The 18024-nt window shown below is 51.8% G+C and overlaps 1 protein-coding gene and 1 non-coding gene across 2 annotated transcripts in view; one reads left to right on the plus strand and one right to left on the minus strand.

The window, feature by feature from the left end:
* PRAM1 (PML-RARA regulated adaptor molecule 1) overlaps window positions 1-8408 on the minus strand; it is a 35936-nt gene extending 27528 nt beyond the window's left edge. The window contains exons 1-2 of the mRNA XM_077842092.1: window positions 8288-8408; window positions 4662-5346 (exon numbers count right to left, since the gene is read on the minus strand). Coding sequence (XP_077698218.1) covers window positions 4662-5346; window positions 8288-8290 — 688 coding nt within the window. The 5' untranslated portion in view covers window positions 8291-8408. The remainder of the gene's footprint in view (window positions 1-4661; window positions 5347-8287) is intronic.
* Window positions 1254-1324, plus strand: TRNAG-GCC (transfer RNA glycine (anticodon GCC)). Its single transcript has one exon. It is a non-coding gene; the product is annotated as a tRNA-Gly (tRNA).
* Window positions 8409-18024: the final 9616 nt, after the last annotated feature.

Genomic DNA, 18024 nt, shown 5'->3' on the forward strand with positions numbered 1-18024 from the left:
ACTCGGGGGCGTGGTTGATTTACACCCCTGAGCCACATAAGTTATTCTGACATAAGCTGTAGTGTAGACACTACCCTTAGAAAGGGCTGTCTGGTGACTGCTAATGATGCAATTACCCTGCTGATAGCCTCTGAGGAAGGAAGGCCAAGCAGGCTGGCTGAGGCAGTCTGACTTGCTGGGGAGCTCACAGTGTAGGCAGGGAAGTGTGCAGCTTGGAACAACCCTGGTCAGGAGGACAAGAGACTTGGTCTCCACCCAAGAGAGGTGATGGCTGAGGGGCTGGAGCCTAGAGTGGGTGCCCTGGCTGGACCCCGGAGCAGAACATACCGGGGGCAGTTGCCCAAACTAGGACATCATCACAATGGTTTCGGAGCTGGTCACACAGAAGTGTAGCTACCCCACACAACCCGAGTTCTCCCTATGGACCAAAGGAAAAGCGGTACTGGCCTAGAGGCAGGTCTAGTGGCCAGAGTGATCAATGGTGTCCAAGCAGCACAGTCCCTACTTTTTAAGGTCGGGGGTTCCTGCCCCTTGCACAGCTCCCAAGTGCTATTAAACCAGAACTGAAGACTGCATCACTGGCAGCGATTAAGTCTTACAGTTCTCAGAAGAAAGTGAAAGAGGCTTGCCTTCCCTGATGACCCCACTGCCAGCCCTCCACAGGCCATACGTCACCGTACACCGGAATCCAAGATCGTATTGACTTGCATTGCAAAAATCCCAGAAAGTCTGCAGGAAGGCGCAGCCTCCCCCCGCCCCCGATGGGTGAAAGAGCCTACAACAGTGAGCGCTACAATGACAATGCACATCACACTCAGCCCATCTCATTCTAGAGGGGGTTTCTATTATAGCTTCATTCCAGCTCTCTCCCTTCCATTGTCCAGACATGGATCCTCCCCAGGCCCGGCTCCCTAACACCCTTGGACTGCCCGCCTTCCTATATCCAGCGCTCCCCTGGACTGACTCCCTCCCCCGGCCAGACCCTGCACACACCTGGGTCCCCAGCTACCAGACTGGGCATTGAGTACCAGTGTCTGGCACCCCCTAGTGGCTGTCCAGGACAGTAGCAGTGCTGTTTGAAATGCCTTTGCTGAAATGTGGGATGATTTGAGTGTTTTTAGACCCCCAAGTAAAGAACAAATCAGCTTCCAGCCCAAAGACAGCATTGTCCAGAAATGGATCCTCCCCAGGCCCGGCTCCCTAACACCCTTGGACTGCCTGCCTTCCCATATCCAGCGCATGTCCAGCAAATAGCATTGGTGGTTCAGTGGTAGAATTCTCGACTGCCACGCGGGAGGCCCGGGTTCGATTCCTGGCCAATGCACAGTTGTGGCTTTTTGGGGGGGAGGGATAGCTCAGTGGTTTGAGCATTTGCCTGCTAAACCCAGGGTTGCGAGTTCAATCCTTGAGGGGGCCATTTAGGGATCTGGGGCAAAAATTGGGGATTGGTCCTGCTTTGAGCAGGGGGTTGGACTAGATGACCTCCTGAGGTCCCTTCCAACCTTGATATTCTATGATTCTATGAAGGCAGAGAGGGCTGGACTTGCTGTGAGGAAGCTTGAGTGATCGGAAATAAATCCAGTTGCCTTAGAGGGCAAGCCAGGCATTTCTTCAGCCATAATGGGAAGCCTGTGAAGTTGCAACTGAACTGGACAAGGGAGCTCCTTCGGTAAGGCTTGCTGTGAACAGCCTGCTCCCATATTTACCAGCTTCCCATGCTGCCTGGAGCGCAGCAGCAGGCTGTTACAGAGCCCCTGGCAGCGCAGGAGAAGCTCTTCCAGCCATCCAGGAACATACTGTATGAATGCACTTAACCCAACCGGCCAGGGACATTCCAAACCCAGGAATCAGCTGGCAGGCATGTCTGGTCATTGCATGGTAAACTGATACAAGACGACATGGCACTGGACACAAGAGAAGCAGATGCCAGGGCTCAGATGTGAGGAGAGGCCAAGCTAGATTCGCTACATTATAAATTTGTGCCTGAAAAATGAATTCAGCCCAACCCAGGCAAAACCAGTAATGTAGTGGGGGGACACCTGCACAGAAAAGAAAAGACAAACAGCAGGAAAAGAGGACAATGCAGAAACTATTGTGCATTGAAATTACTGTGCATTATTATTGTGTGATAGTCAGTGGGTGAGGGCAGAGAGACATGTCCAGAGACGGAGATAAACCTTTTTACGAAAGCCTACTGACTGCACAGGTAGCAAAACAAGGTCCATTTGGATGAAGGCAAAAGAGGCCAGCACACCTGATGTATCCATAGTCTTTATTATAGGTGCAGATAGAACACCAGGAAAACCGTGACGTGTGCACCCTGGCAAACAGCCAGGTAAGGAAATTCTGTCTCAGAAAGGACTGTCATGTGACCTAATAACTGCACCAATTACTGACAAGAAGGAAACCCAGCTTTGCAACAGTGTGAAATCAAACTAAGGTTATGTGATTATTCTTATCACTGAGCTGTACATGTAAGAATTACACTTTGAAGTGGTAAAAGAGTTACAGAAACCATTTGTTTCGGCTGAAATCTGCAAGGAAAAGATTCTAATTATAGCGAATGAGGAACCTGTCTGCAAGACATCTCAGAGTGAAAATGCACCAGGGATGCAGGAGAAGAGCGTGGCTGACACAAGGATTATGGTATGGATTTAGGCTCCTGATTATGGTATGGATTTAGGCTCAGTGTTTAGGGGCACCCCCTTAACACTCCTAAGAACAGGTTTGATTCCCTGCTTCCCCCACATAGGGTCTGTGTGACCTTACACAAGTCACTCACTCTCTCTTTGCTTGCCTTCCCCACCTGTACAAGGGCTATAACAGTACTGCACTACCCCAGGGGATGTAGCGAGGATAAATATATGAATGACTGTGATGTGCTCAGATGTTACAGCAATGGAGGCCAGAAGTACCTGAGACCAGCAAAGTGCAGTTCAGAGGAGGGCCCCAAGTCAGGGGTGCCAGAATCGGGAGGTTGCAGGGCCATGCCTGTCCACTTTTTAACATGGGTGTAGCAGCCTTGGGCAGGCGCAGAGTGGCAGCAGGGGCTGCTGTGCTTCATGGTAGGAAAGCTGAGAAGCTGGGCGGCACACCTTTGGGGGTGGAGACAAGGGTCGGGGTCTGCTCTCGGGCACCCCAGTCCCCTGCCCAGCGCAGGTCGAGGGTTCAGGGCTCCGCACAGCAGCTCTGGTTTCCTGGGTGGCTCTTGCCATGGCCAGCCTCTGGCTTCCGGCCTGGCCAAGGGGCAGGGCCCTGGGGGAAGAGGGGGAGCAGGGGGAAAGGCCACAGCTCGGGCACCCGTGGTACCACCACTTCTACACAGGCTCCAGCGTCCCGGTCCCAAGTGTAAGACACGGAGCACGAACTGGCTAAAGGGCCCAACGTCCATCCTTCAGAGCAGTGCGAAGGAGAGCAAAGCCCCCAGCAAGCTTGTGGAATGAGGGGGTTGTGAAAAGAGCTAAGATCAGCAGGGCAGTGATCTTATGCAAGTTGCTTAGACCCTGAGGACCTCAGCAGAGCACTGTTCCCTGCCTACGTGGGGAGGAGTGTTGCCAGACTGAGCCAACACAAAAGTCTTTGCAGTCATTAATACCAAAGGTGGCTTCTGGCAATTCAGGCTGGACACAAAAAGCAGGAACATGACAACTGTCTGGGCCCCACTCGGATGCTCCTGCTGGCTCAGAGTACCCTTCCCAATTCCACCCACTACACAAAAGTATCAGAGAGCATGCAGGGCTGTCTGGGGGGGGAGATTGTTCCCGGTGAGTTACTGCCAGCTACAGAGAAGTTCATTAGTTCCCTAAGCTCGGGTTACCATATTTGAACATTCAAAAAAGAGGACACTCCATGGGGCGGGGGAAGAGGGATTTGCTCGCACCCTCTCCTGCCCCTGCCCCAACTCCACCCCTTTCCTGCCCCCATTCCAACCCCTTCCCCAAAGTCCCCGCCCCAACTCTGACCCCTCCCTGCCCCATTGGACCCCTTCCCCAAATCCCCGCCCTGGCCCCGCCTCCTCCCCTGAGCACGCCGCATTCTCCCTTCTCCCCTCTCCCTCCCAGCCACACACAACAGCTGTTCTGCGGCGCAAGCACTGGGAGCTGGGGGGAAAAACGGGCACTCTCTTGAGTAATCAACATTCACTCTCTTTCTTGAATGATCAACTCTTCTTTGGGGAAAAATAATAATGGCAAAATCCTGGATGTTTTTAGATATTTAAAAATTCCTCCTGGATGGTGATTTAAGAACCAAAAAGCCAGACATGTCCGGGAAAATACCGGTGTAAGGTAACCCTACCTAAGCCAACCAGTGTGTAAGTAGCTCTCTCCAGCTCACTTCCTAACTAGGCACCACTCTGGTCTTTCTTTTGCTACAGGCAAAAACAAGCACAGCATCTCAGTAATTTCTGAGTCCTCATTAATTTCCTCTATCTTCTCATTTATTAATGGATCGACTTCCTCTCTAGTTCTTCCCCCATCCTGTTATGTTTATAAAACCTGCCTCTTCTTTCCCAGAACCGCATCTTTCCCTTCCACTCAAAGGAATTCCAGATCCTAATTCAGCAGCTTTTCCTTCCTGCACTAGTGACTCCCCATCCTGTAGGGCCGCTCTCCTCTAGCTGCCTGGGGGTTCGCATGTAACCAAAGTACTCGCGTACATACCATGCCTCATGCCTCTCCCTGGCTCTGGTGCAGGATAAGCATGTGTTCTGATAGCAGCAGCCTTCCAGAACCCCTCTAGATCCACTTCAGGAGGGCGCTGGGGTTTCATTGGCTTGACTCCCAGTGCTGTTGCATGTGGCAGCAGCTTTCTCTTAGGAACCTTAGGTTGCCATTTCTCTGGTATGCTTCTTGGAGTGTCTAGTAGGGATGGGACAGCTGTCCCTTTGGCAGGAACCAGGGGGGCACCAGCATTTACCCCTTGATTCCTAGCATGTTTGATCAGTGGCCAGGTCTGCTGAGTCCGGCTTCTCTCAGGAAGGTTTGAATTCCACCTTGTGCCCTTTTGTTCAGGGGGTGCCTCTCGTATTCCTGTTTGCAGAACGGCTGCGTGGAGGCTGGATTCCATAGCATTTCCATCCTTGGAGTTAGCCACCCATGCTGGGTCTTCACAAAGGGGCCCCAAGCCTGGAACGTCATCCTGACATAAAGGAGCATTTTTCAAACCCATCCTCCTGGTTTTGGGTAATTTAGTAGATTGGTCCCTCTCAGATCCAGGTTTAAGTGCGTGTGTCTCCTCCTTTGCAAGTGAAGCTGCAAGCTGACTCCCTGGCCTGTTGCTCATTTCAGAGAATTTTTGCCTGTTCCCTTGGAACTTGGCCCGTAGGTGCTTAACACGTTCTCCTTCCTAGGACAGAATAGACAACGTTAATTTCCACATGTGTCTGAGGATCATTAAGGACAGTTCTAGGCAATCACCCTGACAATGTCCATGGAGTAAAATTAATTAAAACCACAAACATTTCACATCCCACCTGGCAAACGATCATTCTTTGTATTATAGTAACAACTAGAGGTCCCATTACGTAAGGATCGGCACAAAACTGGAGAGAAAGAGCCTACAGTCCAAACAGCCAACGGGGCCCTGGCGCGGCTGCGGAGCCACGGGGCCTCGATGCTGATGGCAGTGGCTGAATAATCTCAGGGTTGAACCTCCTGCTTGTTCTGCGGATGGGGGCAAAGATAAGCACCCAGCCCCCAACAGAACAACCTGGAGAAGCTCCATGGGTCACTCTCGGGGAGTTTTTCTCCTCTGTTCCTTCTCCCGCGGTGCCCTCCGAAGGGGTTCCAATGGGAGGGGCACTTTGACCCCGTGGGGTTACTTCACGCTGACACCAACAGAGCGAAGAGTAGAATTTAGTATCCAGACACTGCACAGGGTTTGGAAGGGAGCAAAGGGCCCAGTCCTGCTCCCAACCCCAATCGAAGTCAATGGCAAAATGAGGGGAGTCAGGAGACAGCCACATTCCCTCTCCATCCTGCTCCTGGTCCCTCTGGGACCATCTTGCTGCAAAGCGATTCCCAGGGAACCTGTCAGCCTGGCTGCTGTGTGAACCGAGAGCCCGCTGCTGCCTGGAGACGTTGGCTGCTGCGTGGCTGGGCCTCTCTGGACAGGTAATGCAGAGTTGCTGGTGTCGGCTGCACCCTATTACAAGTGCAATTTCCAGTGCAAAGTATTTGTGCCCTAAAACCCGCTTGCTCTTAGGTGCATCCCTTGGGTCACACACCCCTTTGAAAAATTCCCTCCTGGGTGCAGCTGACTGGCCATGGCTCTAGCAGGCAGCTCACTTGTACCCCAGTTGCATTTTTCTTTGCAAAGCCTGGCAGGTGCAATAGCCTGACTCAAGGGTGTCAGCTTAGGCTGCCATTTGGGAACCATGGCCTCACTAGTGACCGCTGCAGCTGTAGGCAGAGGCAGTCCCAGTTGCATGCCTCTGCTCGTCACCTTGCCCTCGCTGTCACCGCCATCTGGGAGAGCGAGTCCTGTGTTTGTGTGGGAGGAGCTCCCCATGCTTTTCAGAGCAGTGCCTGGTGAGTTTCCTGTGCGGTTAGTATTGTGCTGAGCTCACACTGTGAAGTGAGGCAGGCTAGTAACTGCACCAGCGAGGGGCTGGCCTCTACAACAGCATTTCAGAGCTGCCCAAATGGCCTAGAAACCTCTGTGTTGGAAATCCCCGGGGAATGGCTGCCTTGATTGCTTTTGGGGTAGCACTGCCAAACTAGTGCATGCCAGAGAGCAGCAGGTGTAATGTAGTTGGAATTTTGTAAAGCTTGTATTGTAAATTTTGTATAGCATGGACCGCATCCCCACAAAGGGGTCATCCCGTGAGCCGCCCACCAGTCATTTCCCAGCCCGTGCAATACCTATTTTGTCCCTTTACAAAACAGCTAATCAGCACGTTTGGATTTGCTCTCCCAAAGCTCTTTGCTCTTCCCCCTGCTACTCCCAGACTTAAATTGTACTTTGTACTTGTACATGATTTAGTTTTACAGATGGGGGATTGGACACAAAGAAGATAAAGGCAAAATTTTAAAACTTGAGTGCTTAAATGTAGGCACCTAAATGAGTTGCCTGATCTCTAAAGCCGGGAGCACTCCCAGCTTTCTTTGGCATCAAGGGGAGCAGGCACGGAAGTAGCCACTATCCCCAGCAGTTGCAAGATGAGTATTGTTACGGGCCAGCAGTAGCACAGATGGAGACAGAACGTGGCATCTGTCCTCCAAGTCTTTACTTCCCCCACAGGCCAGGTGGCTTCTGAAGAAGCAACTGTATAAACCAGCTTTTTCAAGATTCACAAGTGCGAATATTTGACCCAGAATTGCTTTTTGAACCACGCCAATGTCCATTTTGCAGCCATTTCATGAATTCAAAAAAAAAAAAAAAAGGATGGAAAAAAAGTCCAGTTATGAACTAAAGCTGCTGATACCCCCATATCCTGACCAAAGTCCAACTCAGGTTGTTGTATTCTACCTCCCTAAATGCCTCTTTGGTGTCACTCGTGTACAGTAATCTTCTCTGCTTTCATAGATTTTAAAGCAAGAAGGGACCCAATCTTCTAGTCCAGTGGCTCTCAAACTTTTTTACTGGTGACCCCTTTCACCTAGCAAGCCTCTGAGTGCAACCCCCCCCCATAAATTAAAAACACTTTTTTATGTATTTATCACCATTATAAATGGTGGAGGCAAAGCAGGATTTGGGGTGGAGGTTGACAGCTCGCGACCCCCCATGTAATAACCTCGCGACTCCCTGAGGGGTCCCGACCCCCGGTTTGAGAACCCCTGTACTAGTCTGATGCCCTGCACAAGCCAGTTTTGCCCTGTGATTCCTGCATCGAGCCCAACAGCTTGTGATTGAACTAGAGTGTAGCTTTGAAAAAGACATCACATCTTGACCTAGTTTGTTTAGTGTCACTGTGTGCCTCTATCCAGCTTCTGGGTTTGACCCAAAGGCGGCTGCATTTCAGTGCTGAGTAAAGTGATCCCCATCTGGTTTACATCTCACACTGCAAAGCAATCTGATATCCTCTGGTGGTTCTTTGTGCACCACATTGGACAAATGCAAAAGTCCTACTGTCCACGGGGATGTGTTGCACAATGCTTTTTGCTGCTCCTCTGACCTGGAGCAAGGCTCACCCTGTGTTGCTCTTGCTGAGTCTGGCTGGCAATAAGACACTCCATCTTTCCTACTGCTATGGAGGAATCCTGCCCCACTGGCTGTGTCCTGTTCTCCTGCCCTTGTGTTCCTCACAGACCAGGTGTGAACAACTCAGACACAGTAAATTACTCACCATTTTCTGTCACCACGCGCTTGCTTCTCTCCCTCTCTCCATGTAGATTCAAATGTCCTCACGCAGAATTGCCCGTGGGAGGTTGGGATCCAGCATTTGTATGTAGCCTGATCACCCTCTGCCTTCACTGCATCTTGAAACCAAAGGCTTTTGCCAGGTGCGTGACAAGCGACTGTCTAACTTCAGGAAGTAGTTGTGGTCTGTATGAAAAGCAGCGAGGGGCGGGGGAGCAGCTCTTTCTGACCTAGCTTCAGTCGGTGCCAGAGTGGTAGCACCGGGTCCTGCTGACACTGAGCTGGGCGTAGCTACACAGCCTTGGTTCTTTGGAGTAGAGTTGGACAATTGTTTTCTGGCAAATAGAAATTTCACTCCAAAAAATGCATCTTTCAGGGTCCAAAATTATTTGCAAATTTGGGTCAACTTTGGCAAATAGTTCGTCTGAAAAAAAACCCAAAAACCAAAATTGCAAATGTCAGGATGCTTTGTGTTGACATTTTCAAAACAAACCACTTTGAAACTTTTGTAGAAAATGTTGGCATTTCATTTCAAGACAACATTCACAGTGTTTCCTTTGACCTGAATTATTTCATTTTGTCAAGAAAAAATTTAAAAATTCCGTTTTGTTTTGTGACTAACCAAATTTTTTCTCGATTTTTCAGTTCAGCCATCAAACCAAACCCTCAGTTCTTCCCTTAGCTTTCCTTTGGATGTAAGAACTTTATATTGATTTGAAGTTGAAGTATGTGTTATCGGTTGTTGGCTGCGTGTGTTCTCTCCATGTGCTGCACCAGCTCTGCGCAGACAGCCCGTACAGCTGATCTTGATTGAACTGCCCAAGAAGGCCACAGACTTGGTTTAGTAGCGAAGGTGCTCAGCCAGGTTTATTGCTGAGAAAGCACAGTACTAGTACCTGGCAGACTCTATGGGGCCACTAATACATGTATGCCCGTGACAATGGACTCCGCTCGGTGAGCGGCAGGATCTTCTGCTCCCCACTAGGCCAGACAAAGACACCCCCTCTGTGGCCCTTTTTTATGCTGAAACAACCAAGTTACATATTGCCCCTCTGATGTGGTTAGTTCCCACCCTTTACCTTGTACATGTTGGCTCGATCAAAACATCTCCAGCCATCACCCTGTCATCCTACTATCTCTTTAGGAGGGGTCAGTGTGTCCTGTATTATCTTTGGGGAGTGTGTTTATACCATAACCTTGTATCAGGGTGTCCTGGTACCACCCTTCTGGAATGTGTTTATGTGAATATCTAGTGCCTAAGAGTGCTTGTGTTTTTGGAACGAAGCCATGTTGTTGTCAAGTTCCTGTGCCGGACAGTGCACCTGTAAACAGGCATTTGTTTTATAACAGGGCCTGACTCTTGCTAACTTTGCTTTATATCAGCAGGGCCTGACTTTAGTTCAGGCCTTAGGCGTCACTTCAGGCCCCTTATACTATGCCTCATGTCTCAGGTTCTCTCTTTATACTACAGGGAGATGGTTACACTCCTGTGGGTGACTATCTGGACAAGTTTTGTTAGTGAGTCATATAGTGTTACAATGGCCAAACTGAATGCACTGCTCCTGCTCCTCAGAGCATCATGAGATTTGCAGAGAGCACAAGGCATTCGCAATCAGCAACTGTGTTGCCAGGGCAGGGAGTTGTTCCTGAGGGGATGGTAACACAGCATTTTCCAAAGGAGGCCAGTATCAATGCCCCTGTTTTACAGATAGAGAAACATTAAGTGACTTTGCAGTGTCACAACCAGGGAAAGAACTCAGGTATCTGGAGTCCCAGCCTAGCACACGCATTGCTGGACCATGCTGCCTCCCCTAATGCTGTCATGTAATGATAATGTGAGCTCACAGTCGTCTATTGTTATCGCACTACCTTAGGGTCCTCCGTTATCCTTTCCCCCATTTTAGAGCAGTTGCCGAAAGTCACTGTTGGTAGAGCTGGAAGGTCTTAAATATGGCAGACTCCAGTCTCCTCCGCATAGCTACACTGCCTTTTGAAATGAATGTGCTAGGCCTTGTTTTCATTCTCTGTTCTAAACACCAGACCTCATTCTCCTCCCATAGCCAGGAACAGAACCCAGGAATCCTGATTCCAACCCCTTTTTACTGCTGTTGAGCAAATAATCGCTTAGCTCACGAGCAAAGTGTATGCCAGCTCAAAGGGTACCTGTCTGCGATGTAAATCTGAGGGCCTCTATTTAAACCCTGCTGCTGATCCATGAGGGGACAGTATGGTTCCACATCAGGACTTTTTTTTTTGTCAATTCCGTTAAAGCAGATTTTGCTTAAAAGCGGATTTGCATCTTCTAAAACCTACCCAAAAAGTCAGATCGTTCTGTGAACAGGTAGGGCAAGTACCTGACAGCTTGGAGCAGAATCAAGGACTCGCCCAGAGCAAAATAACTCTTCCCACAGGCCACCTTGTGTGCACAGTAGAGCAACCCGGCATACTCACTTCTCTGAAGCACCGAGACACACTGCAGATAGCAAATAGCTACCTATGAATAATGTCAGTGCAATGACCAAGGAAAAGGCCTATAGGAAGGAAAGGGATGATCTTGTTTGTGATCAAGGAAGTAGCTTCATACACCTGCTCCCCTTGAGATCTGGGCTCTGTCCCTGGCTTACCAGAGACTTCCTATGGGATATTGGTTGAGACAGTTAAAACAGATCAGCTGCAACTGTCACCTGCTTCTGATCTTAATCTCACTGAGCCTCAGTTCTCTGTGCAAAATGGGGGGTAACAGTACTGCCCTGCCTCTGTGGGGTCGGACACATTAACTGACATTTGGGAAACAAATAATACGTGCTATGTGAGTGACCTAGCACTGGACTGGGGGTTCTAGTAACAGTGAGAGGTTGGAAATGTGCCAAAAGTGGGGGATGGGAAGGCTTATGGAGAGTTGTGGAGCAGGGCAGTTGCCAGCTGGCTGGTGGCTATACCACCTTGCTGGTTAAAAGATTTAAAGTGCCCGCTTTTTTTTCACTTGAGCACATTCAAGCTCTCGACAGTGTACAGGCCTTTAGTCTGGATGGCGCTGCCATGTTAGGATAAGCTAAGAAAAATGATAAAACAACAGCAAAATACACCAATTGTGTGTAAAAAGAAAAGGAGTACTCGTGGCACCTTAGAGACTAACCAATTTATTTGAGCATAAGCTTTCGTGAGCTACAGCTCACTTCATCGGATGCATTCAGTGGAAAATAAAGTGAGGCCCTTCCCCAAATACTGGAAATACTTTCCTTCTCCCGCCCTCCAAGGGGCTTTACTATGATATATTGCTGGTTTTAATATGCTTATTCCTGTTCCCTGAGGTTTATATTTTAATGAATTACTGGAAAGAAAGGATCTGAGAAGTTGCAATTGGAAAATCGCTGTAACTAGGGCCCAAGGTAATTCTGGCATCTGTAGTCCAGTCCGGAGATGAAAACTCTGAGGAGACGGGCAGATTTTTAAAGCGCCATGTGGGATGCCTAGCTGCTTTTGAAAACCCCATTGAGCACCAATCTGCATCTTTAGCTCCCTAAATATCTGACCCATGGTGCTCAACAGCATTAAGATCACAATTTAACAAAGCACTGAACATGTGCTTTAAGTATTGCCTCAGCTCCAGAAAACATCTCAAATGGCCTTTCTCCACCAAGATAGAGCTCTGGGCACTAGTTTATTATTGCACAATGCCAAGCATTGGAAACACCCCAAGGAGCAGCACAAGAACAACAAGAGAACCACAGAAAACAAAGTTACCCTAAAATGAAGAACTGTTATACCCTCCTCTTGTAGCCCTGACCATTAGGAACCTGAATGCATCTGATGAAGTGAGCTCTAGCCCACGAAAGCTTATGCTCAAATATGTAACCCTTCTGCCCGTCAGAGTTGGCAGCAACAAAGGCCGGGTTCAATATCTAGGGGATCCATTCCAATAGCACAATACAAACCGGCTTGAGCCCCCACCCAGTGACCTGGGACAAATATATACCACCCCCGCTGGGCGCCTCCAAGAGGCAATACTTCCCCTCTCACAAGCACGTAGTCTGAGTGTAGCAAAAAGCCTTTTAATAACAGAGAGAAACCATGTGGCATTATGTTGGGGAAACATCACCAACAGGATTCATAACACAACCCATGAGCAAAAAACGCACCCCAAGCAAACTGGGGCTTGTCCTTTCCCTTTGGTTCTTGAGTCCAGCAACCCCAAATCACCTAAAGTGCCAAAAGTCCAGTGGCCCAAAAGTCTCTGTCCCTGGTCAGGGCAGTCCCAGAGTTCGAAAGTTTATCTGCAGAGCTTTACCTCCCAACCTGGGGGGCGGGGGGGGGAGGAGGAGAGAGAGAGAGAGGTAAGGGGCACCTTACATGATCTGAAACTGACCGCCCCACAGCTCCATAGGCCTTCGCTTCGCTCCGCCCCGCCAGCTGCCCCACAAACTGCTTCGCTCAGCTCGGCTCTGCTCCCCACAAGCAGCTCCCGCCGTCCCACGAACTGCTCCGCTCCGCATCCCACAAGCAGCTCCTACCGTCCTACAAACTGCTCCACCAGCCTGTCCACAAGGCACTCCAGCACTCCTTGCAAACTCCTCCACAATATATCTTCAGGCTCCTCCGCCTACTTAACACAACGCTCAGTGATTTCAGCTCTTAGGTGAATTCAGCTTGTAGTAGGGGAGCCTCAGTGCTGGTGCACCATTAGCCCAAAGTGAATTCAGCTCAGCAGCCTGTAACTAGACTCCTAATGGAATCAAAATTAGCTCTGATATTCCACAGTAGAGAGAGGAGGAAGTGAAATTAGCATGCAAGGACCTCACCAAGAGGCCCATACCACCAAGTATTAATACTTATCCCCAGCCTCTCTCTATTCACAGAGTTTTGGAACCCATGTCTCTTGCATAGGGAGTGCTGCTTAGTTGATGGTGAGTCCCTCCATCATAACAAAAGGCCCAGTACAGTTCCAAGCACAGTTCCCATAGTCAGGGTAATAACAATTTATTCTTCCTGACCCAATAACAGAGACACTGGGGATCCCACAACAGCCAAAGTGACCATTTGGGCAGCTATGGGCTCATGCTAGGTGGGGTGGGTGTGCCTATGCAAATGAGATCAGCCCCTGAAGTTCTTTTCCACAACTTGCCACACCTCACCACCAGATGTCAGGGTGGAGCTCATCCTGACACTGCTTACAAATACATTGGTTAGTCTCTAAGGTGCCACAAGTCCTCCTTTTCTTTTTGCGAATACAGACTAACACGGCTGCGACTCTGAAACCTGTGTGTAAACTGGCTCTCTAAACATGTTAGTAATAATTCGCTATGGTCAGCACTAAGACCATTCTTCTTGTTGCGGGGTGGCCAGTGGCCAGTTTTGCTGTCTCAGAGGCGGCAGCTGTACACGGGGTCCAAGAGGGCAGGGAACGAATGGGCTTCCGAGGCAGGAGGCAAGCCCTGGTCTGCCATCTGAGCTCTATGCAGAGAACACCCCATGAACTTTAGGAAGAGGATGGCCTTGGGGTTAAGGGTATGTCTACACTTTGGAGCAAGCAGACACAAGCCTCCCCATCTGGGTCAACAGACAGGTTCGTGGGGCTCACACTAGCATTCTAGAAATAGCTGAAGTTGCACCTCAGGCTGGAGCTCGGGCTCTGAAACCCACCCCACCCCCTAAGTGTCAGAGCAGCTGTTTTTAGAGTGTCAACAGCACTAGCCCTGCCAGCTCGAGTTTGTCAAACCCCGGCTAGTAGGCTCACTCCCACTCACTCCAAACTGCTGTGTAGACAGACCCAGAGACTTTAGGACTCGGGAGCTCAGGGTGCAATTCCCTGCTCTACCACAGATTTCCTATATGAGCTTGGCCAAGTCACTTAATCCATCTGTGCTTCAGTTTCCCCATCTGTAAAATGCAGAAAATACTACCCTACCTAGCCCAGCATCCTTTGATCCCTATTCCCTTTAGGAACCCTTGAGGAGGGGTGGGGCTAACTCAGGAAGAAGAGGGGTTTAAAAAGTCAGCTCCTAAGTGACCAGTGGAGCAGCAAATGGGAATTTTGCAAGGGAATTTTGAGGGTGCATGAGAGCCAGACACACCTAACAAACATATGCTAAACTTAGCCCAATATCCCCCTTAAAAACAAAGAACAAAAACCCTGCAAGAGTCAAAATAATATAAGCAGATGGCCAGCAACAGGGTGGGGGATATGCACTGAATGCAGCAAATACGATTACCTGCCTTGTGGGCAGGTGGTCTATGTGTGCATTTGGTCCATGCAGCTCCTGGCCCTCAGAGGCTGAATATGGGCTGAACCGGAGGAGCTCAGGGAGACAGACCAGACTTTCCAGGACACAGCAGAGCGGGCCCAGTCCCAGTCTGGCAGCCTTTGTGCTGTTGGGGAGGATGAAAGCCTCAGGGAAGGAGAACATCAAGCTGGAACAGAGGGAACTGATTTCATAGTTGGGACCCTTCTTCCTAATGTTGTCACGGTATCCTTGCTCACTGAGGACACCCCTCTGGGGGAGGGGACCCTGTTGTTAGGAAAAAGAAAAGGAGGAGTTGTGGCACCTTAGAGACTAACAAATTTATCTAAGCATCAGCTTTCGTGAGCTACAGCCCACTTCATCGGATGCATTCAGTGGAAAATATAGCGGGGAGATTTTATATACACAGAGAACATGAAACAATGGGTGTTTCCATACAGACTGTAACAAGAGTGATCAGGAAAGGTGAGCTGTTACCAGCAGGAGAGTGGTGCGGGGGGGAACCTTTTGTGGTGATAATCAAGGTGGGCCATTTCCAGCACTTTACAAGAACAATATGAGGGGAAATAAACAAGGGGAAATAGGTTTCAGAGTAGCAGCCGTGTTAGTCTGTATTCGCAAAAAGAAAAGGAGTACTTGTGGCACCTTAGAGACTAACCTATTTATTTGAGCATAAGCTTTCATGAGCTTCAGCTCACTTCATCGGATGCTTATGCTCAAATAAATTGGTTAGTCTCTAAGGTGCCACAAGTACTCCTTTTCAAGGGGAAATAGCTTTACTTTGTGTAATGACCCATCCACTCCCAGTCTTTATTCAAGCCTAAGTTAATTGTATCCAGTTTGCAAATTAATTCCAATTCAGCAGTCTCTCCTTGGAGTCTGTTTTTGAAGTTTTTTTGTTGAAGAATTGCCACTTTTAGGTCTGTAATCGAGTGACCAAAGAGATTGAAGTGTTCTCCGACCGGTTTATGAATGTTATAATTCTTGACATCTTATTTGTGTCTATTTATTCTTTTGAGTAGAAACTGTCCAATTTGACCAATGTACACGACAGAGGGGCATTGCTGGCACATGATGGCATATATCACATTGGTGGATGTGCAGGTGAACAAGCCTCTGATAGTGTGGCTGATGTGATTAGGCCCTGTGATGGTGTCCCCTAAATAGATATGTTGACACAGTTGGCAACGGGCTTTGTTGCAAGGATAGGAAGAAACAGGAGACAGTAATGCAGGATTCACTTATTAGAACTTGAAGTCTAGAGAGTTGGGTTGTGATGACCGGGAGGGACTCCAGCCATGGGGGAGGAGGGGGTTCTCGGGGCTCCAGCTGCAGAGGAGGGTCTCAGGGCTGTGCTCCAGCTGCAGAGCGGGGAGAGGGTCTCGGAGCTTGGGCTATGGGGGTGTGGGGGTCTTGGGGCTCTGGCTGCAGGGGGCAGGGCAGGGAGTCTCAGGGCTCCAGCTGTGGGGGAGGAGCAGGGGGTCTTGGGGCTCCATCCCTGGAGATGGGCTCAGGCTTCGGGGGGCCAGGGGGCTCTGGCAACAGAGGGAGGTCAGGGGGGTTCAGGGCTCTGGCTGCAGGGGGGCAGGGAGGAGGTCTCGGGGCTTGGGCTGTGGCAGGGCGGTCTTCGGCCACAGAGGGAGGGGGTCTCAGGGTCTGGCCACAGAGGGGAGTCTCGGGCCGAGGAGGGGGTCTCAGGGAGAGGGATGTGGGGCGGGCAGGGGTATCGGGGCTCCGGCTGCAAGGGAGGGGGGCGCAAGGGGTGGAGCCAGAGGCTAGCCTCCCTGAAGTGGGGCTCCACCCACTACCCATGAGGAAAGGGCTAAATAAGAAAACAGAAAAAAAATCATAATGCTACTGCATAAATCCATGGTATGCCCACACTTCAAACACTGTGGGCAGTTCTGGTCGCCCCATCTAAAAAATAATTAGAATTAACAAATGTAAAGAGAAGGGCAACAAAAAGGATCGGATAGCTGGAACAGCTTCCCTATGACGACTGGGATTCTTCACCTTAGAAACAGACGACCTGGGGGCACTATGAAAGGGGTCTATGAAATCATGACTGGGGTGGAGGAAGTGACTAGAGAAGTGTTATTTACTCCTTCTCATAACACAAGAACTAGGGGTCACCCAATGACATGAATCGGCAGCAGGTTTAAAGCAAACCTCAGGAAGTGCTTCACACAAGGCACAGACATCCTGGGGAACCCCTTGGCTGGGGATGTTGTGAAGGCTAAAAGCAGGGGGGCCGGATATCATAGGCCAGGGAAGGCTAAGCCTTCCCTAACCTAGGCTGTGGCCCCTTCCAGGCTGTGCCCCCCTCCTCTGAGGCAAGCCGGGGTTCAGCTCCCCCGTTCCGCTCTGGAGCTTGGGGCGTGGCCGGGGCGGTGCTCAGGGGTGGGGCCAGCGGGCACGGCTGAGGCAGGCTGGCGGGGGCTCCTTCTGCCCTGTGGGGCGGGGGCACTCGGGGCTCCGGCCGCAGGAGGCTCGGGGGCGAGAGACTCGGGGGTGCTCGGGGAGGGGGCAGGGGGCTCGGGGGCGGAGGCGCTTGGGGGCACTCGGGGCTCCGGCCGCAGAGGGCTCGGGGGCATTTGGGGAGGGGGCAGGGGGCTCGGGGGCGGAGGCGCTTGGGGGTTCGGGGGCACTCGGGGCTCCGGCCGCACGGGTCTCAGGGGCGGGGGCGCTCAGGTCTCGGGGGCGGGGGGGCTCGGGGAGGGGGCAGGGGGCTCGGGGAGGGGGCAGGGGGTGGGGGGGCTCAGGGCACTCGGGGCTCCGGCCGCAGAGGGCTCAGGGGCGCTCGGGGGCACTGGGGGCTCGGGGGCACTCGGGACTCCGGCCACAGAGGGCTCGGGAGCGCTCGGGGACGGGGGCAGGGGGCTCGGGGACATGGGGGTCTCGGGGGCACTCGGGGCTCCAGCTGCAGAGGGCTCGGGGGCGCTCAGGGCCGCTCGGAAGGGGGCGGGGGGGCTCGGGGCTCCAGCCACAGAGGGCTCAGGGGCGCTGGGGGAGGGGGCGGAGGGTCTCGGGGGCACTCAGGGCTCAGGCACTCGGCGCCACTCGGGGAGGGGGCAGGGGGCTCGGGGGCACTGGGGCGCTCGGGTAGGGGGCAGGGGGCTCGGGGGGCCTCAGGGGCACTCGGGGCTCCGGCCGCAGGGGTCTCGGGGGCGGGGGCGCTCGGGGGCACTGGGGTCTCGGGGGCGCTGGGGGCAGGGGTCTCGGGGGCGCTCGGAGCTTCAGTCGTAGAGGGCTTGGGGGCAGTCGGGGGCGCTCGGGGAGAGGGCGGGGGGCTCGGGGGCGCTCGGGGGCACTGGGGTCGCGGGGGCGCTCGAGCAGGGGGTTCGGGGGCGCTCGGAGGCACTCGGGGAGAGGGCGGGGGGCTCGGGGGCACTGGGGGCTCGGGGAGCTCGGAGGCGGGGGGCTCGGGGGCGCTCGGGGCGGGGGCGCTCGGGGAGAGGGCGGAGGGCTCGGGGGCGTGGGCGGT

Source organism: Eretmochelys imbricata, chromosome 25 (genome assembly GCF_965152235.1).
Source record: "Eretmochelys imbricata isolate rEreImb1 chromosome 25, rEreImb1.hap1, whole genome shotgun sequence".
Taxonomy (NCBI): Eukaryota; Metazoa; Chordata; order Testudines; family Cheloniidae; genus Eretmochelys; species Eretmochelys imbricata.